General features: G+C 41.6%; 1 protein-coding gene across 1 annotated transcript in view; it reads left to right on the top strand.

Moving 5' to 3' along the window:
- MYOF (myoferlin) overlaps positions 1–26489 on the top strand; it is a 386224-nt gene that overhangs the window by 124823 nt on the left and 234912 nt on the right. Inside the window, 4 exon segments of the mRNA XM_029609901.1 lie at positions 20859–21019; positions 22585–22713; positions 23233–23295; positions 23411–23461. Of these exon segments, the coding sequence (XP_029465761.1) occupies positions 20859–21019; positions 22585–22713; positions 23233–23295; positions 23411–23461 (404 nt within the window).

Consider the following 26489-nt stretch of genomic DNA (forward strand, 5'->3'; position numbering starts at 1 on the left):
TAGTAAATACTTGTTTATTTCTAGCTGGAATTTGTTCCAGCTATTAAGTAATTTTATGTACTTTTAATTTTATTTATTTATTACCTTTTTCCTTTTATTCTTTTATTTTATTATTTTTCTCCAATGTAAACCACTTTGACAAAAAACTAATTTTATAAAGTGGTATATAAATTCTTTTAAATAAATAAATAAATATATTTTTTTCTTTGGACTGTGATGGGATGAGCTGCACCACAGTCCCACCAATCAAGATGACATGCCGCCCCCCCCCCCCCCCCCCCCCGGTACAAAACTCCCTACTTTTTCTGCCACCAGTGGACCCAATCCATCGGTGGCAGAAAAAGCGAAAATCATCCGCCACCGGTGGGATCTGGTCCACCGGTGGCAACACGGACCCCTCCTTACTCCCGACACTGCCCCATGCAATTGCATGGTTTGCACACCCGGTGATGCCTGGCCTGCATTTGGAAAGGAGTACGGTGAGTGAAGTGATCAAATTTGCGGATGACACAAAATTATTCAGAATAGTTAAATCTCAAGCAGATTGTGATAAATTGCAGGAGGACTTTATGTGACTGGAAGATTGGACTTCCAAATGGCAGATGAAATTTAATATGAACAAGTGCAAGGTGATGCATATAGGGAAAAATAACCTGTGTTGTAGTTACATGATGTTAGGTTACATCTTAGGAGTTACACCCAGGAAAGAGATCTAGGTATTATAGTGAACAATATATTGAAATTGGTGGCTCAGTGTGCTGTGGCAGTCAAAAAAGCAAACAGTATTAGGAATTATTGGGAAGGGAGTGGCAAATAAAATGGTGGATGTCATAATGCCTCTATATTGCTCCATGATGAGACCACACCTTGAATAATGTGTGCAGTTCTGGTCACCGCATCTCAAAAAATGTATAATTGCACTGGAGAAAGTACAGAAGAAGAGTGACCAAAATAAGGGGCATGGAACAGCTCCCCTATGTGGAAAGACTAAAAAGGATAGGGCTGTTCAGCATGCAGAAGAGATGGCTGAAGGGTGATATGATACAGGTCTACAAAATCATGAGAGTGAACAGGTTAATGTAAATTGGTTATTTACACTCCATGAAGTTAGCAAGTAACTCATTTAAAACAAATTGGAGAATTCTTTTTCACTCAGAGCATAGTTAAGCTCTGGAATTCATTGCCAAAGGATGTGCTAAGGCAGTTGGTATAATTGGGTTTAAAAAAGGTTTGGATAACTTCCTGGAAGATAAGTCTACAAACTGCTATTAATCAATTATGAGTAGTAACTTGGGATCTATTTAATGTTTGGGTACTTGCCAAGTACTTCTGACTTGGATTGGCCACTGTTAGACATGGGATGCTGGGCTTGATGGACTCTTGGTCTGACCCAGTATGGCATATCTTATGTTCTTATGTAAGAACTGAAAAATGAAATTGCATACCTACTATTAGTAATCTGTAAACTATCATAAAAATTAGCTACATTACCTGAAGATTGGAGGGAGGCCAACGTAACACCAGTTTTTGTAAAAGGTTCCAGGGTTGATCCAGGAAACTACAGATCAGTGAGCATGATGTCATTGCCAGAAAAAATGATTGAAATTATTATAAAGAAGAAAATTACTGAACATAATAGTCATATTTAAAATGGACAAGCCAAGGGAAGCCTTGCCTTACCAATCTGTTATGTTTTTATGAAGGCATGAGTAAATGTAAATAAAAGTGAGACAATGGATGTAGTTATCTGAATTTTCAGAAAAATTTTGATAAAGTATCTCATGAGACTCTTGAGAAAACTAAAAAGTCATGGGATAGGAAGCATTGTTCTATTGTGAATTGAGTACTGGTTTAAAGATAGAAAACCGTGAATAGGGCTAAATGATCAATTTTCTCAGTGGAGAAAAGTGAATAGTGGCTTGCCCTGCACTGGGACTACTGGTTTATAACATTTATAAATGAGGTAGAGGTGAGAACAATGAATGAAGTGATCAAATTTGCTGCTGATAAAAAAAAAATTATTCAAAGTGTTAAATCATAAGAGGATTGCGAGAAATTGCAAGAGGACCTTGCAAAATTGGGAGACTGGGCATGCAAATGGCAAATTAAATTTAATGTGAACAAGTGCAAAGTCATGCACATAGGGAAGAACAACCCAAATTAAAGCTACACAATGCAAGGTTCCATGTTGGGAGTCATCACCTAGAGAAAAGATCTAGGCGTCATCGTTGATATCCTCTGCTCAGTGTGTGGTGGCAGCCAAGAAAGCAAATAGAATGCTGGGCATTATTAGGAAAGGACTGGAGAATAAAACAGAGAATATCATAATGCCTCTGTGTGTCAGTCTGTGGTATAATTTCACCCTGAGCATTGTGTGTAATTCTGGCCACCACAGAATTAGAAAAGTTACAGAGAAGGGCAACCAAAATGCTAAAGAGGGGTGGAACAATTCCCCTATGAGGAAAGGCTAAAATGATTGGGTTCTTTAGTTTGGAGAAGAGATGGCTGAGGGTAGTGGAATTAGGTAGTGGAATGGGTGAACATGAAAAAAAAAAACCATGTCCTGGCCAGCAGCCTTCACTTTCCACTTTTTCCCAAGGAAGCAAGTTAAAAAAAAAAAAAAAAAGATTCTGGGTTGATAATTTGGCAGAATATCACCAATGCAGTGCTAGGATTTTAGCATCATGAGCTTTCATTTTCCATCATATGGGGATTTTGCCACTATTTTAATAGACCCGCTCGCCTACGTTGGTCTATTAAAGCGCAATGGGCCTGAGGCCAGAAGTCATGCACCAGGACTGTTTCCGAAACTCTATATTATGAGCTCTAAATCTGGCAACCAGGAGTCACCTTTAATAGTGCCCACAACTCCCTCCAGGGCTATGAATGTTGTCTCCCAACATCCCCAGCCAACCTAGGGTGTGGAGGATCCGATCCAGGAACCCTGTACAAGGCAGCTCTGCCACTGGGCCACCGGGCCAGCCCTGTTCAGAATAATATTTTGCAGAGCTGGTTTATCTATCATAAAATCACATTATGTGCCATATATGAGACAAAATAGTTTATGGAGACATGACCCCCCAGTACCACATAAATAACAAGCCGCGCTACATTAAATTTTTTTTTCAGTCCATTTTCGAACACAGCACCCCTCTACACTTTTTCTCCCTCACTCCCCCTTCCCTCCACTCAGTCTTACTCACCCTCTGTCTCCCACTGCCTCCCTCCTCCACTCTTTTCCTCTGCTCCACAACTTCTTACCCTTCCACTTACTCACATCCCTCTGTCTCTCACCTCCCCCTCATTCTCCCCTCACTCCTCCCCACCTCTCCCCTCTCTCCCACCCCTACCTCCCTTCCCTCCCTCTCTCTCTCCTCACTCTCTCCTCCCTCCCCACTGAGTTTGCTTCTCCTCACTGACGCTACTGGCCGCTGCTCCTCGTCGCCGCCAAATTGATATCCAGCTAACGTGCGCAGCCCGTAACAACGGGCTACTCTGACCCTCCCACCCCTCCCTCTCACCCTCCCTCACTCACCCTCTCCTCCCTCCCACCCCTCACTCACTCACCCTCTCTCCCACCCCTCCCTCCCACCCCCACTCACTCACCCCTCCCTTCCACCTCCCCTCACTCTCACTCTCTCCTCCCTCACCACCGGGTTCGCTGCTTGCCGATGCCGCCACCGCTACAGCTCCTTGCTGCAGCCGCCATGTTTTCAAGCAGCTGACGCTCTGCTGTGACCGACGTGCTAGCCCGCACATGCACAGTAGAGCTGCTCTCTACTGCGCATTTGAGGCACATCGGTCAAGCTTCATTTATTAGGTTGATTGTACATCCTAATTACAAACACCAGTAAATATTTGTTCTCCATTTCCTCCTGGTTGATCTTTGGCCTTTGTATGGGGTCCAATGAAAAAATCTGTTCCCTGACTGTACTGCTAGGGTGGGGTTCAGCACATCATATGGGAGGGAAGAAGAAACAGATGCTCCAGTAATTATTTCCCATTTGTATGTAAGAGGCCTAGCCCTTACTAGTAGAAGAGTGGCCTTTCCAGCCTTCAGAAGGGAGCATCTTCCAGCAAGGGAGGGTTTATAGGGAGTTCAGGAGGATAGAAGTCTTTGTGACAGGAGGGTCCATCTCAAAAAGGCGGGTCAGGAATTTAATCTATAAAAGGGAGACTTCATGAGTCTCTCTGGGGTTCATCACTGAGGCAGCAAAGGGGCTGCATTCTTCCAGTGAGAGAGAGGACAGCAGTTTGCTCTTTTTTCCCATTTGGGAGCGAGTGTGCCTCTTGTCTGCTTGAATGTTGGAGCAGATCCAGAAGGTTTCTGGTTCCAGTACTTGCAGTTGGGGGCTGGTCCAGGAGGCAGTTTACAGCAACAAAATATTTGAGAAACTTTAAAGTGGGAGAGGAAGCTTCCATAGCTCTGGGAGGCATCTGAAGAAGAGATGGTCTTCTCAGAGCTGAAAGCTAAGTTTTTTCCTGCTTAATTATTTAAGGTGCATGAGGAATTGACTTTTGAATTGGAGAAGTACTTAAGTGTGTTAGATTTATTGCGCTATCGGTAGTTTTTCTACTTTTTTTTTTGTACCTGCTGGAATTATTATTTTTTGTCTTGAGTAAACTTGTTTTCTGTTTTGAACACATTACTGGAGTGGACTTGTTTATTTTTAGTGTTGAACTGTAAAACCTACTTGGAGGCCCTGTGGGAGCCTTCTTGCCCCCAGTCCACAGAACCTCGTCTTCCTCCGCTCTGTAGGGGCAGTCCTGTGCTGATCAGCACTGGGAAGGTTGTTGCCACCCTGATGGGGCTTTACATGTGATTTAATAAAATGTGTTGTGGGAATCTTCTCCACGCCTCAGAGAAATGATAGAAGTGTCTGCATAGCCAAGCACGGAATTCAGCAAATGTTATTAGTGCGTTAGAATCTGACAAACTGATTTGTGAGGCTGTACACTGTTTAACATGGTTTAATGCCCAAGGTTACTGAAAAGAATTCATCTCAGGCCCAGGCATACTTCTTCATAATTACCAAAACCTGTTCTTCAAGTCTGATTCCAGACAGATCACTTTTTCTGTTCTGTTTTTATTGCAGCTGATGACTCATTTTTGGCACCACCCTTTTTATAAAATATAAATCACAGAGCCAGGGGGCTTTTGATTCTGGTCCTTGAGAGCCACAGACAGGTCTGATTTTCAGGGTAACCAGGCTATGCAAACTAGAAATATACACATTGAAATAAAAAAAAAAAAATATGCATGTGACTGCATCTAATGAATATTTTTTGTGGATATCCAGAAAGCCTGACCTGTTTTGCGTCCCTTGCTGAGAGCAATGTTAAATTTTTTAAACTAGTTGAGAAAATTATTCACTGGCTCTTTGTTATAGTTTGGTTGCATTTCTCAAGCTTGAAAACAATATACAGTAAACAGAATTATTACCTGCTTGTCCAGTTTGAGTTAAATACAGTTTGAAGCATACTGTGACCTCCTGTCTACCTTCTCCCAGTAATCTAGCATTAGGAATGTTTCTTTGTTAGTTCGGTATAAAAACATCTACAATGTTATACTCGCCTACATTTCTTATAGTTGTAATATGATAGCTTTGCTTCCCTACTTTGGTGTGCTCAGGCAATGTTGTCGTCATGCAACTTTTTTTATTAAGAGGAATTTTATCTTGGATTAATGCAAAAATCAAAACGCAATGAAGATGTTTAAAGGAAAAAAAAAAAAGCACCATGAAAAAAGTGCCTCACATTGCATCTGACAGTATCATATCCAAAATGGGTACGCCATTGTAGCCCACTGAGGAGCCTTAGGCTTTTGTCTTCAGAAGCGTTACTTGCCTAAGGCATTTGTTGCTAATTTTCTTGATAGATTTATTTTACTATTTACTATTGCCCAATGATAGTTGTGTAAGATAAGTTAATTAAAATAAGATCAAGAACCCATGAAGTTCTCTTTCAGCATTTTCTGCCTTGAGCTTCTCATGTTGAAACAAACCTCTATCCACTTTTAATACTTCCCCAACTATAATTCTTCTCAGTTACTCTGATACCTTTAAGACAATTAACAGTTTGAAGAGTTTAGTTCTGATCACGTTTTGAAATTCCATCTAAAGTATATGTGCGCAGACTATGAATTAGCCCATGCTTGGTGTGGGGAATATCACATGAGAAATTATTTACTAATATGATTTATCTTTGGGGTCAAGGCCTGAATGGGGGGATGAAACAGACTCCCAGTCACCCTGATACCACAATTCAGTGCCCTTCCCAAACAACCTCTCACTTGTGGCACCACAGACCAGATAAAATCATCACACCAGAATAAAACAGTAATTAACCTTTTTATTAGTATTTTTTATGTAGACAGTAAATCCAACCAGAACCTTAAATGGGAAAAGTACAGTAGTGAATTATAATATAAACTTGCAGTTTTCTTATTTTAAATCAAGTAATGCAGCAGCAGAAATAACACTTGGGTATGGCCTGTTAACCAGGGCACCCAATGTACTCATGTAGATAGTTTAAAAATACTAATAGAGAGATGTTGGGGGTAAAAGCAGTAAAGTACAGAGCTTTCAAAAATAATTTACCTCTGATTACTCAAAAAGGGGGAGAAACAGATCTACTCCAATGTCACCAGTTTAGTATAGGATGCACCCTTTACAAACACAAAATTGTGTGTGTGTGGGGGGGGAAAACAAGCAAGAAAATGAAGACCACCTTGATGGTGGAGCTGGCTAGGTGACACAGCATATAGATGAGCACTAGGGATGTGCATTCGTTTATTACGAATTAGGCGATGTCAACGAAATTGCCTAATTCGTCCTGGTTCGGGGGGGCCCAAATCTCGAAATGGATTTTCCCTGCACATCAGGGAAAATTTGTTTTTCGGGTTAGCGCGGGGTGGAAGGGCACATTAACCCCCCCCCCCCCCCCAATCCTTCAAATCTACTTAATTACAACCTCCCCACCCTCCCGACCCCTCCAAAACTTGCCTAAAGTCCCTGGTGGTCCAGCGGGGGTCCTAGGAGAGATCTCCCGCTCTTGGGCCGTCAGCTGCTAGTAAATAAAATGGTGCCAGTGGCCCTTTGCCCTTACTATGTGACAAGGGCTACCGTGCCATTTGGTCGACCCCTGTCACATGGCAGGAGCAATGGACGGCCAGTGCCATCTTAGAAAATGGCGTGGGCCATCCATTGCTCCTTCCATGTGACAGGGGCTGACCAATGGCACCGGTAGCCCCTGTCACATGGAAAGGGCAAAGGGCCACTGTGCCATTTTGTTTACTGGCAGCTGATGGCCCGAGAGGGAGAGATCACTCCCGGGACCCCGCTGGACCACCAGGGCTTTTAGTAAGTTCTGGGGGGGGGGGGGGGGTATTTAAGTAAATTTGAAGGGTTGGGGTGTGTTTGGGGGTTTTTTCGGTGAAAATTGCCAAAAAAAAAAAAAAAATGACCCGGCAGATAAAAACGAAGCACATCCCTAATGAACACTGAAGTGCATGAAAGGTCTCTCTCTCCTGAAGAGCTTCCCCAAATGGCTTACTTCTTACTAAACAGAAAGCTGGCCTGGTTCTAGTCTCTTACAGAAAGACCACAGTCCAGCTTCTTTGTCCTAGCCCTATCTCTTATGGCTGTACCTGCCAGGAAGGGTTTATGCTTGACTTTGGCGGAAAGGCTGAAGCAGTTAAGATGAGATATTGAATTTGTAACAAAAGGCAAAGAAATAGACCTTCTCACTCCTCTGCTAAGATACTATGTGCAAAATTTAGATTACTTAACTCAGTCTCTTAGGAGGATGAACCAGCCATGTGCTTCTGGGCCTGGATAGGAAGCCTCTCTCCTAGCTCCTGGCTTCTCTGTCCCTTGTTGCGATTTTGCATGTAGCTCAGCTATGAATCAAGAACATATGTCTCTCTATTTCCTCAGACACAGACTTCTCTCTCTCCCTCTTAAAGATAAGCTCTTCAGGAGAAGAACTGATCATATGGCTGCCAGATGCATTCCTCTCTTCCCGGCTCCATTTCAAGGCTATTCCCGCTCCTCACACACAGAGCCAACCAATTTGTGCCTTTTTTCCTTAAATTGTTTCCCAGCATTCCTTTGACTTCCTCCTCTGCTGGTTATATAGTACCGTTCTCTGGGCAGGCTAAATAGTACAGCCATTTTCCCCCAACATGTTAACACTGCAAGTCTTGGATACTGGCTCTTGCAGAAAATTTGTTATTCACAGTACAGCACACTGGTTTTTTACATTTTTATATTCCTTCACCTTGACTGCAGCAACTTGCAGTCTCTGCAGGATTGAAAACCCATTTTTGACAGGTCCAAAACACATCACTCAGATCCAGGTGCAGCTCAGTCCACATTGTAAGGCTTCAACACACAAGTCATGGGGGTAGGAACCTGGTTTATAGTAGCTTGCTACAGATACAAGTTGAGATTTCTCAAATGTCTATTGGCCTATGGTTTGTCAAATGGAATAATATCTGAAGGTATATGCCATGCACTTTTTTCTTTTCTCTTGTGCTGTACAAAATTGGGGCCAGCTCTGGGGATACTTGAATTCTATGTTTTGCATATCTCATGAATCTTGCAGAGTGGAGCTCTGATGGGAATTCTAGAAAGCTTTACTGAAATTGCAACATCCAATGAAGAATCTATTGTGTGGCTAAGAACCTGTGGTTTTATGTGGTGGTTTAATGAAAGGTGTCACAGTTTTCTGTACTTTTGACTTTCACCATGAATTTCAAGATAATTGTGCAGTGTTCTTGGTCTGAGTAAAAATTCATTGAATGCTTCTAGCAGTAATAGCAAAACAGTTGTGGGCTTTGTAAGCTGGATCTGTTTGCAGACCCTCATCTGCAGCTTATATTTAGTTTCCTGACTGACTTCTTTTAGTACCCTTTTGAAATTCTATGCCCTTCCTTGTTTTTGTGGTTTGGGAAAGTAAATATATTGCAGTGCACACCCTTTTTTTGTTTGCCTGTTTTAAGTCATAAGAACATAACGATGTGCTATGCTGCGTCAAACCAAAGGGCCATTGAGCCCAGCATCCTGTCTCCAATGGTGGCTAGCCCTAGTCATTAGGAAGTACTTGGCAGAGCCTAAAGATTAAATGTAATTCCTTGTTGCTCACTGCCTGGGTTAATCGGTGGGCTTCCTCAAGTTCACCTGACTAATAATTGTTTATGGACTTTTCTTCTAGAAACTTGTCCAAACCCCTTTTTAAACCCAGCTGTGCTAAGTGACTACATCGTCTAGAAACAAATTTCACAGCTTGATTGTACATTGAGTGAAACAATACTTTTTCTAATTTTGTTTTAAATCTTAGCTTTAGGTTCATGGAGTGTCTCTTAGTATTAGTACTGTTTGGGAATGATTTTTTATCCTTTCAATTTATAAATGTCACCACGCTCAATTTTATAAACCTCTATCATATCCCTCGCTGGGTTTGTCTCTTCAAGCTAAAGAAGAAAAAATGTTTTATTAGCTTTTGCTTCTTTGACTAGTCTCTTCTCAAATTCTCTCTTGGCCTGCTCTATTAGTGTTTTACATCTGATTTGGCAGTGCTTTCCTGTTTTATTCATGAGATCCTACTTTACATTTTTTAAACGAAGTATTTTTGGCTTGATGGCATCATCTAGCCATGCTGGCAGACACTTGGACATATTTTGACCTTTTTAAATCTGTGGAATACATTTTATCTAGGCTTCCAAGGTGCCTCATCCAAACTTTTAACCTATGTAACTGCTCCTTTAATATACTTCTAATTAGCTACCTATCTTATCATAGTCTCCTTTTTTAAAGTTATGTTGTTGCAGTAGTTTTATTTATTTGCTCTGCCTTGCACCAGATCCTGCATTTGAGGGAGACCTAGATCTGAAGTAGCCCCTTCTCTTGGTTCTAGGACCACTTGTTCCATGAAGCAATCATTTATGATGTCTAGAAGCTTAATCTTCCTGACCCTCCCTGATGAGACATTCATCCAATTGATACTGGGGAAATTGAAATCTCCTATTACTACTGTGTTTCCATCTTAGTTGGCTGTCTAATCTCTATTAGCATTTCACAACCTGTTTCACTTTCCTGGTCGGGGGCTTATAGTAAACCTGCATTACTATTATTTTCCTTATCACGTGTGGAATTTCTATCATAGAGATTCTAGCATACAGTTAGTTTGCTGTAGCCATTTTTCTCCTGCTTGACTCTATGGAATCCTTGACATGTAGTGCCAAGCCACCTCACTACTTATCTGCTCTGTCATTTTGTATCCATTAGTTGTCCCTTTCCCACCATGTTTCTGAGCTACCTGTTATGTCGATATCTTCCTCTAGCTCCCTCTAGGAAAGTTAGACTTCTTGCATTTAGCATAAAGACCCCCGAAGTGTATTCTTTTGCACAGCCTACTTGCTAGCATTTATTCAGGTAATTTGGAATCATATTTATCCACATCTTTGCTGTCAGGATAGTCTAATTTCCCCTTTTTAATGACTTCCTTTATAGATACCCTGCTCTGAACCATGCTTTCCCGAGCAACTGTTGGCTTTCTTCCCATGATTTGTTTAAAAGCTGCTCTACTCTCCTTTTTAATTTCTGGTTCCATTTTGGTTGAGGTGGAGCCCATCCTGCTGGAATAGGCTTCCGCTTTCACAAAATGTTCCCCAGTTCTAAATCTAAAACTATCCTTCCTGCAGCATTATCTCATCTTTGCATTGAAACTCTTAAGCTCGGATTGCCTTTCAGGGTCCTTTGCCTGGAACTTGGAGCATTTCCGAGAGTGCTTCCTGAATGTTCTGGATTTTAGTTTACTTGCCCACCTCAGCATCAGTGATCATCAAACGGTATGGTTTCATATCCTCAAAAAGGATATGGAGAAGAAGCACGAAGACCCAAGTTTTGCAGTTCAAAAACACAGACTTTGATGAAATGGAGAAGTACCTGGAGGAAGAACTAGAAGGCTGGGAGAAACAAGAGAGATGTGAACAACAGTGGACCAAACTAAAGGAGCAATTACCAAGACAACTAATCTATGTGTTAGGTTTTCATTTTTCTTTTGCTTTTCTTTACTTTTCTATCTGGCTCTCAAAGGAGGTGGGCTGACAAAATAAAGGCTAAAAGAACAGCGTTCAAGAAATATAAGGATCCCAAAGGGAGGAGCACAAAGAAGAATATCTGGTAGAACTGAGGGAGACAAAGAAAGTAATCAAGATGGCAAAAAGTCAAGCAGAAGAAAGGGATTGCCAAAGAGGTAAGAGAGATGACCAAACATTTTTCAGATATATCAGTGAAAAGAGAAAAGTTCAAAGTGGTATAGTGAAATTGAAAGGTGAAAAGGATCAATGTGTGGAGAGAGATGAAGAAATGGCAGAAATATTAAACGAATACGTCAGTTTGGTGTTCACTAAAGAGGACCATGGAGAAGGACCATCGCTAGTTAACAAGAAACTAGAGGGGAGTGGAGTAGATGTAACTCCATTTACAGTAGAGAATGTATGGGAAGAGCTGGGGAAACTGAAAGTGGACGAAGCCATGGGCCTGATGAGGTTCATCCCGGGATAATGAGGGAGCTCAGAGATATGCTGGCGGGTCCGCTGTGTGACCTGTTCACTAGATCCCTAGAAACGGGAGTGGTGCTGAGTGACTGGAGAAGAGCGGTGATGGTCCCGCTTCACAAGAGTGGGAGCAGAGAGGAGGCTGGTAAACTACAGACTGGTTAGCCTCACCTCAGGTGGTGGGAAAAGTAATGGAGTTGCTGCTGAAAGAAAGAATAGTGAACTATCTACAGTCGGAGGAATTGCTGGACCAGAGCAGCATGGATTTACCATAGGAAGATCCTGTCAGACAAATCTGATTTACTTTTTTGACTGGGTGACTAGGGAACTGGATCGAGGAAGAGCACTCTGTCATCTACTTGGATTTCAGCAAAGCTTTTGATACGGTCCCGCACAGGAGGCTGGTGAATAAAAAGAGAAGCTTAGGAGTGAGTGCCAAGGTGGTGGCCTGGATTGCAAACTGGTTGACGGACAGAAGACAATGTGTGATGGTAAATGGAACTTACTCTGAAGAGAGAGCGGTGTTAAGCAGAGTGCCGCAAGGATCAGTGTTGGGACTGGTCCTGTTCAATATCTTTGTGAGCGACATTGCGGATGGGATAGAAGGTAAGGTTTGTCTTTTTGCAGATGACACTAAGATCTGCAAACAGAGTGGACAGGCCGGAAGGAGTGGAGAGAATGAGACAAGATTTAAGGAAGCTGGAAGAGTGGTCGAAGATATGGCAGCTGAGATTCAATGGCAATAAGTGCAGAATCATGCATATGGGATGTAGAAATCCAAAAGAACTGTATTCAATGGGAGGTTAAGGGCTGATGTGCACGGAGCAGGAGAGAGACCTTGGGGTGATAGTGTCTAATGATCTGAAGTCGGCAAAACAATGTGACAAGGCGATAGCTAAAGCCAGAAGAATGCTGGGCTGTATAGAGAGAGGAATATAGAGTAAGAAAAGGGAAGTGATTATCCCCTTGTACAGGTCCTTGGTGAGGCCTCACTTGGAGTACTGTGCTCAGTTCTGGAGACCGTATCTCTACAGGATGGAGGCAGTCCAGAGAAGGGCGACCAAAAAGGTGGATGGTCTTCATCAAATGACTTATGAGGAGAGATTGAAGAATCTAAATATGTACACCCTGGAGGAAAGGAGGAGCAGAGGCGATATGATACAGACTTTCAGATACTTGAAAGGTTTTAATGATCCAAAGACAACGACAAACCTTTTCCCTTGGTAAAAAAATCAGCAGAACCGGGGGTCACGATTTGAAGCTCAAGGGAGGAAGACTCAGAACCAATGTCAGGAAGTATTTCTTCACGGAGAGGGTGGTGGATGCCTGGAACACTCTTCCAGAGGAAGTGATGAAGACCAAAACTGTGAAGGATTTCAAAGGGGCGTGGGATAAACACTGTGGATCCATAAAGTCTAGAGGATGTGAATGAAGAGAAGAGGCATGGGGGTGGCTTGTGGGAATGACAGCTACTTCCTGGAGATTAATACCCTTATTCAATAAACATACACACGGTTAATGCGACTCCAACACTGCTTTATGCTTCAAGGGCAAGAGGAAATGTGGAAAAATGGATTTGCATTCACAAAAAAGCAGGGGAGTAGCTTGCTTGTTGTGACGGTTACTACCCCAAACCAAATAAGCTTGATACTTCACTTGGAATACATATCCAGCGCAGCTCACTGCTTCAACGGTAGGGGAATGAATAAAAGAGGATTTATATTCAGACAACAACCAACAAGGACTGAATTGCACAGGCTGGGTAAACAAATAAACGTGGGAGTAGCTTGCTTATTGTGGCAGTTACTACCTCTAACCAAGTAAGCTAGATACTTCACTTAGATGCAGCTCCAGCACTGCTCTCTACATCAATGGTGGGGGTGGAAGGTAGCTAGAACCAAAAAGTTACTAATAAGGGCCAAGAGTAACAGATAAGTATGAGAAAAAAAATGTGAGAGTGCTTGCTGGGCAGACTGGATGGGCCGTTTAGTCGTCTTCTGCCGTCATTTCTATGTTAGAAGTTGAACTTTAGCCATCGGAACCTCCCTCCTGCACCTTTGCATGTCTGGTACCTAGGCATGTGCAGCAGGAAAAAATTAGATTCATTTTAAAAATTGTTTTGTGCCATTCCCTATCCCTGTCATGATTGATTTTCTGTCACTGGGGATGTGAAGATTAAAATGATTTAATATTTCACAATGGAATAATGCCCACTGACTGTGCCAGTGCCACACTGATGTGTGTGTGCGCGCGGGGAACAGAGACACTCTGCTGTATGGAGTGTCACATTGTGTGCACTATGTCTCTGATACTGACAGGCTTCTCAGCCCAGCCTGGTATGCTTTAGTATCAGCCCTGCCCTCCGTGCTCACTTTATGCCCACTGCCTAGGCAAACACAAAATCACTAGCAGATCTTCAAGCAACTCTCCAGTCTGCCTTCAGTCACCACAAATGAAAAAAAAACAAACCCCACAAATCTGCTCTGAGACACAGATCGTGACATAGCACTACCTCTCTATTTTACTCTATTGTGTGACTGGCACAGAACACTATACAATGGGCAGCTGCGAAAAAATAGTTTAGGAAAAGTTAACCTAGAATTCAGAGAGAGCTCAAATAGTGTACTCCTTCGCAGACATTGCCTTCAGAAAGAATGCAAAGCAAATCTCTGACGTGCTCAGTCTTCAAGATTAGCGTCACTGTACCTGGTGCACAGCGATAGGTTGGATTGAGACATTTTTTTTCGCTGTAATACATCACCCCTCTTGTCTCCTTGACATACCCACCCTACCCATGTCTGTTGATTGTCTGCTCAATACACCCATTGCTCCCCTATGATTTCTATGAGTCCCTTGAATATAATGGCTTACAGAAATCATTCTATTTCAGATGAATTAAATGAATAGGATTTGTTTAATTTGGGGGGCCCTCTCAATTTGTTTCATAGCCTTATAAAAGAAACAAATTGGCCCCTATTAGTTTCATTTTTCCTATTTGTTTTAAACTAATGCACATCCCTATTGGTACCCACATAGACCACAGCAGCCAGCTTTCCCCTCTGTTGTCTCTAACATCCTGTCTAGGCAGCACATGAGATCTGTTAAGTTTTATACCAAGCAGGCAAGTTACCAAGCGATCCTTACAGCTGCCAGCTACCTAGGTAGCTATATGCCTAATTGCCAATAACAGCAATCCTATCCCTATCCTGCTGTTCTCATAGCCAGGAAGATGGAGAGAATATCATATCACCTGAAGAGCAAGTCCCACCTCCAGGAACACTTCCTGCCACTGAAAGATGATGCTTTCCTTCCTGGTATACTTCTTCAAATCAGCACAGAGGCTCCCAGAATGGAGGTGATGCTGCTCTAGTATGTCCCTGAAGGTCTCCACTATATGCCTCTGCCTCCCTCGGTTCCTGATCATCTTGCTCCTCCAGAGCAGCACAGGGGCTGCTAGAGTGTAAGAGGGACTCTACTATATCTGTAAGGTCTCCTCTATATATCTGTCTGCCTAGCTGCTCCAGAGATCGTATTCCTTCCCTGAGCTCTTTGCACCAGGTGTACACACATAACCTCTCCTCAACAGGAAGATAATTATACATGTCGCACTCCATGCAAAACACTGGATAGCTGCCATCCCGCTGCTGGACTTCTGTCTGCATTTTTCTTTCTTTCTTTTGTTCTTTCTTTCTTTCTTTTTTTTTTTTTTAAACTCTGGAAACATTAAAATTTTCCAAGCAATTACAATGAAATTTTATTGAATTTCTATGTAAAACTCAGCAAATGAGATCTAATTACATTTAAATGGGCACATAGTTGTGACTTTTTTTTTTTTTTTTCTTTTTTTTTTTTACAGCATTGACGATCCTTACAGGAAAGAAAATCTGCCCATCTGAAATTGTGTGTATATAATAAAAAAGGAAGTGAGGTGGTAGGGCATACAAAACAAAGGTTCTGTTTCCAAGTAACCACAATATAAACTGAACAAAAAGGAGAAAAAAATAATCTAACTTTAAAAGGCTAAGTATGTAAGAAAAAAAGCACAATTTGGGGAAAAAAAAAAGCTAGGTAGATAAGCAGTAAAGATAAATTCAGAAGATATAATCGGAACATTTAGTGTGCAGCGCTTCATCCGGTTCCTCTGGAAGAGGCAATCCCATTTTGCAATAGCAATTTGAGAGGTGAGATAAACTCTTTATTTTGCTAGGTGGCATTTCCAGCTGACTCAGAAGTTAAATATTAGAGGTGTGTACCCAGAGGGGACACAAATCCAGAAGAGTTCCCTTTTTAAACACTGTGTTCATGTTTAGAAAGAGAGGGTTAACAGAAGACTCTGTGGGAGGAGGACAGTGCGGAAAGGAAACTTAAAGCAGCACTTAATGCTCCCAGCAAAAATCCATAAACTCATTTTTGCAGCATGAGTCATTGTGCGTCTCTCTTCACCCTGAGGCAGCTGTGTCTTTTTACATCCTACCTGGTGCTGCTGCGCTTTTGGCCAGTTCTGCATTTCTTAGTAATCATCATCACAAAAACTGTGTGTGTGGGGGGGGGAGTGAGCAGTGCACTGCATAGCTCAACGTTCCTGAAAGCCCTGCAGAGCTCAGAGTCAGTAACACAGCTCTGCCATGCGCTGCTTTGCCTGGAAATCCAGCAGAGGGTCAGGAACAAGGCTGTGACCCAGTCGCTGGCATTGCGCATGGCACAGTAGTGGCTCTGGGAGCCTGATCTTGGAAAACCATCAGCCTGAGTTTGTTTGTTTGTTTGTTTGTTTGTTTATTTATTTATTTAGTTAAAAGCTTTTATATACCAATGTTCATGTACTGGTACATATCACGTCGGTTTACATAAAACCAAAGTTGGAAATTACATCGAACAATCGAACATTATATCAAACAAGAGGGTACAAATAACAGGTCTAACATCATGAGAACTTACAGCTAACGCTGAGAACTTATAGATAGAGCTGAAGACGATTTAGGAATAAAATTAACATTATTATTACAAATAATAAATAAATAAATAAACAACAATCAACAAAGTCGGAATTACAACCGACTTAATAAACATGGGTGAAGATTGAAGTAAGTGGAGCCAAACAGGAGAATTAAGGGCTACTGAGTCGTAGTTCTAACGTGATGGGGTATGAAATGAGTGAATCAACCCTAGGGAGAGACCTTTAAGTGAAGGCTTTTGTAAAAAGCCAAGTTTTTAGCTTCTTTCTGAACGTTCGACTACAGGTTTCTAGTTAGCACAGCATGGCAAATGCCTACTTCATGGCAGCTTGAACAGTGTTAGAATTCAGAATGGGAGTACTTGGTGAGGCTGGGCCATTTTGTGCTGGCGTCAGAAGCCTGTAAGAGTGTTGGAGAAGGGGTCAGGGAAGATTGAAACTCACTGCAGCGGCAAAGAACTGGGCCAGGATGTTTTTTTTTTAAATTTTATATTTATTACTTTTCAAAATATTACAAAGCAATTTATATTCTTTGTACAGAAAAATATAGGAACATAACTTTAACATAATCAACAGAAGAAATTCCAAACATTATTTAGACCACCAGATTATTTTCAGAGAGGAAGCAATAATTATAGGAAGCCATATAATATCAAGAAATAAAAAAAACAAAGAAATTGGTCATAGCCTGATACATCTTTACCCCTTCTACAGGTTAAGTAATAGGACTAACCATGGGTAATGAAATGCTTATCACCCTTCTTTGGGAATTAAACCACACCTTAAGATGTTCTGGTATGAAGAAAATATAGGTAGAATTATTAAATTTTACAATGCATCTACATGGATATCTGAGCTGGAAACTTGCTCCTAAGGTTCTAGTTTCCTGCCTTAGTACTAGAAAACCCTTTCTCCGTTCTTGTGTGGCTTTAGCAAGATCTGGACAAATTGCCCCATGAAATGGGCCCCCATATTTTGAAAATAGCTTTTCATAATTATCCCCATGTCTTTTTCATATATAAAGGAAGCTAACAAAGTGGCTCATTCCACAATCTCAGTAGCAGATGATTCAAGAAAATCTGTCAAGTTCTCCAAATCAAGTTGGTTGTTTATCCTATTATCTCTTGCTCGTTGGTAAGGCAAGAAATACACCTTATTTAACGCCGGTATATCTTTAAGGGGTATATGTAAGATTTCAATAAAATAATTTCTTAAAGTCACCCTTGGTATCTCTCCTATAACCTTTGGAAAGTTTAACAGTCTCAAATTGAATCTTCTAAATCGATTCTCCAACATCTCCATTTTCCTATTTAGGTTAGTTCAGTCTAAAATCGTATTTGACTGCACAGTTTGAATATCCTTAAACTGGTTCTCAATAGCCTGAATTTTATTTCCTTGATCATTTAATTTCCTATTGTGGTCTTGAGTCACTAAGTCCATTCTTGAAGAAATGTGGGAAATTTGTTACATACAGGCCTGGAGTGCCACATTCTGCTGGGCCATTAATTCCCAAATAGTGTCCAAAGTCACCACAGGCGGCTTGGCTGGAAACACAATACCTGGTTGGTTTTCTTGCATAGCAATAGGCAAGTGAATATCTGATACTGAAGCAGGAACAGTCTTACCGCCTTCGAGTTGCACCGTTCCCTGAATCGTTGCCTCAGCCTGGTCTGTGTCTCCTCCTTGCTTCGGTGTTAATCTTTCTGACTCCACCATCGCCTGGTCTCCTCTGAGCACAGTCCGCTCGAGGTTTCCATCACAGTTTCAATCGGTAATGAGGACAAAATCGCCTGTGGGACCCTTAACTCTGGAGGGCTGAGTGATAATTCCCCAGACGAAGCGGCGGCCTCCTTGCCGGATTCATCAGCAGGGATCAGTGTCTCTCCTTTCGGGTAGAGTTGTGCAGCTTCAAGGATGGTCCGTTGTCCTGCGGGTAGTGAGGGTGTTGAAGGAAAGACCCTCACCTTCCCCTTGCGTTTTGGTGGCATTTCAAAGTCTGAAGAAACTTTCCGTATGAGAGCAAAAACGGGAGCTCTTGAAACGTGCAGCTATCAGGCGGCCATCTTAACTCCCTCTCTGCTGGGCCAGGATGTTTTGACTGACAACTGAAAGGTCATTTGGGTGGCATTTTTTTTTTTTAAATGATTCCTTATGGTACAGTTGATCAAATATGTTTTAAACCAAAATAGGAGAAGAGTACATAAAATTAAGACAATAGTAGAATTTTCTAGCAGTGCATTTATCGTGGAGGGCACCTGTACTTTAAATGACAAGAGAGGGCCATCTAGCTCTTCTGCTTGAGTAGGTAGTGTAGATGAGATATGAAGCAGAGATGGGACAAATGTTAGGGTTAGGAGAAGGGCAAGGGCTCTCAGGTGGCTACCCCACAAAGCCCAAAGCTTAATATGAATCTGAACAAAGGGAAGATAGGAGTCCACTTTAAGTTGATATTATCCAAAGCATATCCATGGAGACAGACATTTATGCAATGTTTGTGGAAGGAAACGATTAATGAGAGACTCCCTGGAATGGGGACAATGCAGAAAGGAAACTTAAAGCCAGCAGTTCATATTCCCAGCAAAAATACATAAAGCTCAGTGACAGTAGATAAATATCCAGGCTGAACAGAATGCCATTGACTCTCTTGGGCCCACTCATTTTACAACTATGCCTTTATACTGGATCTAGTTGACATATTTCATTAGCAGCCACTGCGCGCCTTCTTCATTCCACTGCCTCCGTGAGGTATCTGTGTTAGTGCTGTGTAAAAAAGATTTGTTCCGCCTAGCAAGATGTTTGCATTAGTTTGTCTCAGAATCTTCTGTGCAGTGGAATAAAAGCTTTAAATTCCGGGTAGATCTAAGAGAGTACATTTGGATGTGTGCTGCTAAAGAGCAGTAGTGGCACAATGATCACTAGGGTCTTGGTGCAAGTTTTCATTTGGTGCCACCAACACAAATGTACACTCCTTCCGCCTGCCCATGCCCTGTCTTCTCCCCTCTGCCATCAGCCCTGGCTGCTCTTCTCTCCTGCCAGGGTCCCCGTGCCAAGTGCTCTCAGCTATCTCTCCCGTGTGCTCAGTGCTCTTAATCCATAAATCCCTTCTACCCTGTGCATTCACCCCACACTTCCATCCCACTGCTCTCGCCCCTGTCTTCTCCTGCCCAGTGTTCTGAACACTCTTTCCTCCCAAGTACTTTCATCCTTCTCCAGCCCTGTGCTTTTATCCCTCACTTCCCTCCTCCTTTCCAGTGATCTAATTTCTTTGCCTCCCATCCATTGCATTATTTTCCCTCTTCTTCTGCTCTCAGCCTTCTCCATCCTGTGCTTTCATCCCTCGCCCAGTGCTCTCGTCCCTTCCTTGGTGCTTTCAGTTGTCTCTGCTCCCATCCAGCTCTTCCACTCTCCCCACTAGTTCTCTTACCTCCTGTAGATCTGTTCACTGGGAGTGTGAAGAAGCTCTGCCTTCTGCCTCCCACAGCAGATTGGCTCGTTCTGCTCACAAGAGCCAATTGGCTGTGAGAGGTGGGGCACGAGCTGTCTGTCGCCTGCTTGAGCCAGGGATCCTGATCATGATTTTTTTCCTTCATAGACATCTCCCCTGCTGGGGCCCTCACATATGAACTGGCTTCCAAATCAGGCCTCACCCCCAGTACCTCCACCCCGGATAACAAAGGGCAGTTTGAGTCACTGTAGTGGAGCCTGTGCATTTTTCATTTAACATTCTGCCATTAGTAATTACTAATTATTACAATTATTGTATTTGCATTCCGCAAGTATAATAGCTTTTGAGTGGAATTGTTATCTAGACTATATACAAAATATACATCTCAAACGGCCTTTATTTCTTTAAATTATTTAAAGAAAATTTTGCATTGCAAAAGGTAAACAATGATAGAAAACATGTTTTCGGTGCAAGCTGGTAATTCTACTTAGATAGTTTAACAGTTAAATGTTATAGCTCTTAACTGCAGAGCTTAACAATCCATACAATTCATTTTAGGTTTTGCAGGTATTTTGATAATTATATGCTATCATTTTTTTTTATTTTTTTTTAAACAAAAACCATAAAATTGTAAAGAAAACGTAAATGAGGGCAGGTGGGACGCCATCTTGGTTCCCAAAATCCCCACGTGCCATGATGCATTGTTCACGGTGATAATGGTTCTTTGCTTGGAGCCGAGAGAGGCGTATTTGAGAGCCAGGCACAAGAACAAAGACATTTGGTGATTCAAGAAGTTGTCAATATTTTAGAAAATCTAGAACAGCATCACTTCATTTTAGAGGCAGAGGAAATGTTTTGCAAAACCTCTTGTTTAAATTGTTTGTTTTTCACCATACTAGATGGCGAAGAATATGGAGGTGATGAAGACATGGTTGATACAGGGTATGGTGGAATTGTCCCAGGAGTTCCAGCTGGACAGCCTGATGCTCAGATTGCACGGCGAATTGCTAAAGGAAAGAAGACTAGAAGAATCCTTTCCAATAAGCCCCAAGATTTTCAGGTGTGAAATGTGTTAGAATTTGTGATCTATAATTAACATTTTGGTATTAAGTAAAAACGCTTTTTTTTTTTTTTGCCTACTTTTTCAGATTAACTAGAACGTGGGGCACAGGAACTAATGGATAGGAAAAAAGAGGCTAACATTTAAATTATAAAAGTAGCAGGTTGGGGATTTTTTTCTGTGGCATTGATGGTACATCTGGTTCCTTGTTCTATATGTTCAGTCAATAGGTGCCCTGCACTCAATGTTAGAAACAATAAGTAATTTTAAGCATTCTAATTTTTACTTTTCTATTTGTGGATTAAAATGTTTAAAAAGTATGTGGTAACACAGCTGGCGAACAAAGGACAATTCCTTCGGTGCTATAGTACATTCTGTTGTACAAGTGTATTTGAATACAAGGGGCAGAGCTGACCACTTTTTTTTTTGGCTCGATTTTGTTTGACTTTAATCCAATGCAATTCTAATTTTAAGCTGTTGGTAAGTTCTAATGAAAATAAAGCATTATTATATTTAACCACTAAATCAAACATGTATTACCACCTCTCTTTCCAATATGAGCCTCTAGTCACCAGAGCATTGCTAACAGCAAGGGCTTGGGATTTTTAATGACCAGTTCTTATTTTTACATTTTTTTTGGTTTGGTAGTTTTGGAGGGAGTATTGTTTTTGTTTGGTTTTTTTTTAATTGTTAAACTACTGTATGATACCCTGCCCCTTTTTAAAAATGACATACCAATAGACAAGAAATCTCTGCACCAGGGGATAACCAATTCTTTTCTCTCAAAAATATAGTACTGTAATTCCTGGAAATTGGTACACTACTGCTTTATAAGATTTGAGAATTTGGCTTCCTCCACAGCAGGCCTGAATATAGCAGTCTACTTCTTACACCCCATTGTCACTTCAGCTGCAGTACCAATCAGACATGGTTTTTCAGAAGCTATATCAACTACAAGGGGAAGGGCAATGCTTATCTGCCAAATCTTGAGAGATTTTTCTCTTTAGTAAAGGAATATACCTACAAATGTCTAGAACGAACATTGTACTTCAGTGGTAATGAATTAGTGGGAAAACATTGCTGAGAGTTCTTCTGTAGGTGTAATATTCCAGATGAATAATGCAAGAGGTTTTGAGCATGTTTAAAGCTCAGTACCAGATGGTAACCCATTGCTATCGGGTGTTAGAAGATGGGGGTGTGGAACAAAAGGGACGTTTACTCACCTAACAGTACAGTCTGCTGGAAAGGGGCTTGAAGAAAATGGAATTTTCATGCTTGACAGGAACTTTCTGTTCTAGAATTTCAATAACTGTATAAAAAAAATTTCATTTTCTAAACAAATAGAATTATACTCGATCTAGGAGGCTTGATACAATCTGTTGGTGGGTTTAGCTCTCTCGGTAAAATGATTGAATTTCCCTTTACTTGTTCCATGTTTCTAGGGAAAGGCCTATAGAGAACAAGCAGTGTAAATCCACTACCAGTTGATTTTTGAGGAATGTGGAACATGACCTTATTCCACTTACTGTAAGACTTAACCTGCTCTGTGTAACTTATCTTTGCAGGTTCGCATAAGGATCATTGAAGGCCGTCAGTTAGTTGGCAATAACATAAAACCAGTAGTCAAAGTCCATGTAGCTGGTCAGACACATCGAACAAGAATAAAGAGAGGAAACAATCCTTTTTTTGATGAGGTGAGTAGTTGGATGAGACATGTCTGCATTTATTGAACATCAAAACAAAAACAGTTAAAACTGCACTGAACAAGGCTGGTTACAATGTTTTTCTCTTCTGAACCAGTTTTTAATCCTTGTTAATGCTTTCACCTGTCCGTTATTCTATTTTGACCAACTTGATGCTAGTAGTTGCAGATATCTACCCAACGGTGAATTTCTAAATAGTATTTGGAGGGCAGATTCTTCCTGGGTAGAATTTGAAAGTAGTCTTCCCTAGGTTTCGGTGTGTCTGTAAGTGAGCACTTAGCATAAGTTGTTGCTGGTATATTAAAGCCCATGCCCTTTGCTGGATTGTTGTTCAGCCAAACGCACATTCATATGAAGAAATTACTTTTACCGTAGCTAATCTTGTATAGAAATAAAGCATTTTATTTGCTAGTAAGTGAGAGTGAATTTAATTAGCCTGCAGTGAATAACTTCTTCAGTTGTACAAAAATTACCACATGTAAATGATGTTCTAAATATATTTTGTTACAGATATTTTTCTACAATGTCAATATGACACCTTTAGAGTTGTTAGATGAAACAGTAAGCATTCGGGTAAGAAAAAATTGTTTATATGGAAGCAAGTATTTTACAATAATCATTCTTATGAAAATATGAAAGCATCCTTAACTTCATTTTTTTTTTTTTTTTTTTTTTTTAATAATTTAAGGTATACAATTCTGGTTCCATACGAGCAGATTGTCTTATAGGAGAGTTCAAGGTGCGTGACTGCTTTATTTCATTATTTACTTAACTTTAAAAGCTGTATTGGCATTCCTAACAGCTTTGTTGGTGATTAAAGTAGTAGTACTAACTAGATTCTTTAAAAATGCAGCTTGACTTTGTTTTCTTTTTTATTTGGTCTTAATTCTCATGTATGTTTTCTGAATAGAATGTTCTCACAATTTACTGTGGCCACATCATCTCTTTAGAGAAACTTCTGTGTCCACTCAGTAGTTGTTCTTACTGTATTCATAGTTTACGCATCCCAGAAGAGGCAGAATAAGGTGAAAGGGTGAGGGGGGTGCCCTTTACATTAGGGACACCCTGCACAGCTCTGTTCAGTTACTCTTTAGAAACATGGAAGACAAATGAAAAGGACTGAGGAGGAGACGGGTAACTATATTGTCATGGTTAGTAGGGCATATATTAGATGTACACAGCACTGTACAGAGACACACACATTGTGACATAATGGACTGTTCCTATTCCTTGGAATTTGTCGTCTAGGGAGAGAGGACAGGTGAGAGGCACAACAAAAAAAACCCAAGAGGTACTGAGTTAAAACAATGGGGCAGGGTTAAGAAGAACTAAAGTAGATGGCCTATATATGGGATTAATTGAAGGGGCAGTGACACACTTTTGAGACCGTCCCCATCCCCAGAATTGACACAGAGGATGATCAGCATTTCCAGCTAGCGTACACCATTTCTTTGCAATTCTAAATATTCCAGTAGAAACAAAATTAGGAGAAAGTACTGTTAAATTCCCAATTAAAACACTCGTAGCCAGCTGAAAATGGCACCCAGCAAGGACAAAAAGAATCCAGTTTTCTTATCTGAAGAAACAAGGTGATCTATAGACATATCAATCTAACCCAGTAATGGCCAAAGCTATAAAAACACTGTTTAAGAAAAGCAGTGGTTTCCAACCCTGTCCTGGGGACCCCTAAGCCAGTCGGGTTTTCAGGATATCCATAATGCATATGCATGAGAGAAAATGTGCACGTTATGGAGGCAATGCATGCAAATATTCTCTCATGCTCAATTTTGCCGGTGTCCATTTTCCGAACCCGTTGCTGTCAGCGGGCTCGAGAACAGACGCCAGAAAAATTGAGCGTCTGCTGTCAAACCCGCTGACAGCCGCCACTTCTGTCAAAAAGGGTGCACTAGGGATGTGCTAGTGTCCCTAGCGCCTCCTTTTACTGTGGGTCCTCGTTTGCATGCCTCGGTTTAGTGAACCGCGCGCCCAGGAGAGTGGCCTGGGCGCACGTCGGGAGAGCCGGCACTCGCTGGCTCTCCCACAGGTTTTTCTGTATCGGCCTGTAGGTGAGGAACTGGTTAAGCAGCAGAGCTCAGAGTGGTTGTCACTGGAGTCCACTTTGGTGACAGTAAAGTGACCAGAGGGGCACCTCATAGCTCAGTGCTAGGCTGGCTGTTTTTTAGTGACACTGTGTGACATTCTTGCAGAGGGACTTGAGGGGAAAATTTCCTCTTTTGCAGGCGATGCATTTCTGTAACATGTTAGACACGCCATGAAGACGGGAAAAAATGAGAGGATTAAAAAAAACCTGGAAAACTGGTCAAAAGTTTGAAAGCTGCAAAAAGAAGTATAATGCATGCATCAGGAATACAAAAGCTATTAGCCGCATTATCAATATTTTGCCACATTAGGAGGACAATACCTGGCAACTTCCAAACAGAAAGGGACCTAGGAGTAAGCCTTGAAGGTTGCCAGTCAGAGTATTAAAGCAGCAGGAAGCTCTAACAGTGTTAAAGTGTATTAGGAGAGGTATCGCTGGCAGGGAAAAAGAGGTAAAACTGTCTTTTTTTTTTTTTTTTTGTCGTAAGTTCACTAGTGAGACCCCATCTCGAGTACCATATCTGTTCTGGAGGTCCTACCTTCCTTCCTAAGGACAGTGAAAAGATGAGCCGTTTGGGGAAGGACCATCAAACTGTTACAGCGTCTACAACACAGACTCTACGTACAGAGGCTTTAGTAACTCAGTGCACTCGCTGGAAGAAAGAAAGGAAAGACAGGATATGACAGAAGCATTCAAATATTTAGCTGGTTTCAACAAAGGACAGGAAGAGGGTGTTCTCCATTGAAAGGAAAAAAAAAAAATTCAAGGACAAGGTGTCCTAACATGAAGAGAGGTGGAGGCTCTGAAGAAATGCAGGAATAGGACTGAAAAATCTGTTAGGCTGCAGATGAGGCTGTGACATCTTCAGTCCCAGTTGGGGCCCCAAAGGATAGAGACCTACAGTAGCAGAGCTGGGGGACTGGGGAGAAAGGTGGGATCTGGAGGAAGAGAGAAAAAGAAGGAGAGAGAGAGGGTTTTATAGGGGTGGATTGCGGGGGGTGTTGACTGTACTCCCATTGTCCTCTCGAAATATACTTTTTGGGGAGAGGATGCCAAAAGGAGTACATGGCAAGCTTATTTTGTTCCTGCTAGGCAAGTCCTGGAGGAACTTGTAAACCCTGCTGATAGGAATAGCCTCCCTGCACCGATAGTAGTGATTAAAACTGAGTGAATGAAGCATGTTCGAGTCCATCACAGAAAAAAGTTGAGGAGAGGTATAGGATACAAGAAATGTGGGGGGAGTGGGGTTGGAAATTACACGCTCACCTATCCAGCATGGTAGGGGGCCAGAAAGGTGAGATGACGAAGCTCAGAATAGTTGTGCAGCTGGATTGAACTCTTGAGGATGAAGCAAGGTCAGTCAACATGCTGCTGAGATTTGGTACGTTCTTAAATGTGCTCAAGGTGAATGGAGCAAGTTTCCTAGCATGGCCAACAAGCCGACTTTGCTACACTTCCCAGCTAAGAGCAAAAAGGAGAACAATAATCTCCTTGCAGGCAGTCCTGCTTCTAAAGTGGATGGCTGGGAGATCTCCATGGCTAGAGCAGACAGGACAGGCCAAACGGTCCTTTACTTGCATGAGGCTCTAGAGAAAGGTCAGCACAGCAGCGCTTTGATATACTTTGTCTTATATTTGTTAAACAAGGCACTAAGTTCAAAGTGTTT

This window comes from Rhinatrema bivittatum, chromosome 7 (assembly GCF_901001135.1).
Source record: "Rhinatrema bivittatum chromosome 7, aRhiBiv1.1, whole genome shotgun sequence".
Classification (NCBI taxonomy): Eukaryota; Metazoa; Chordata; class Amphibia; order Gymnophiona; family Rhinatrematidae; genus Rhinatrema; species Rhinatrema bivittatum.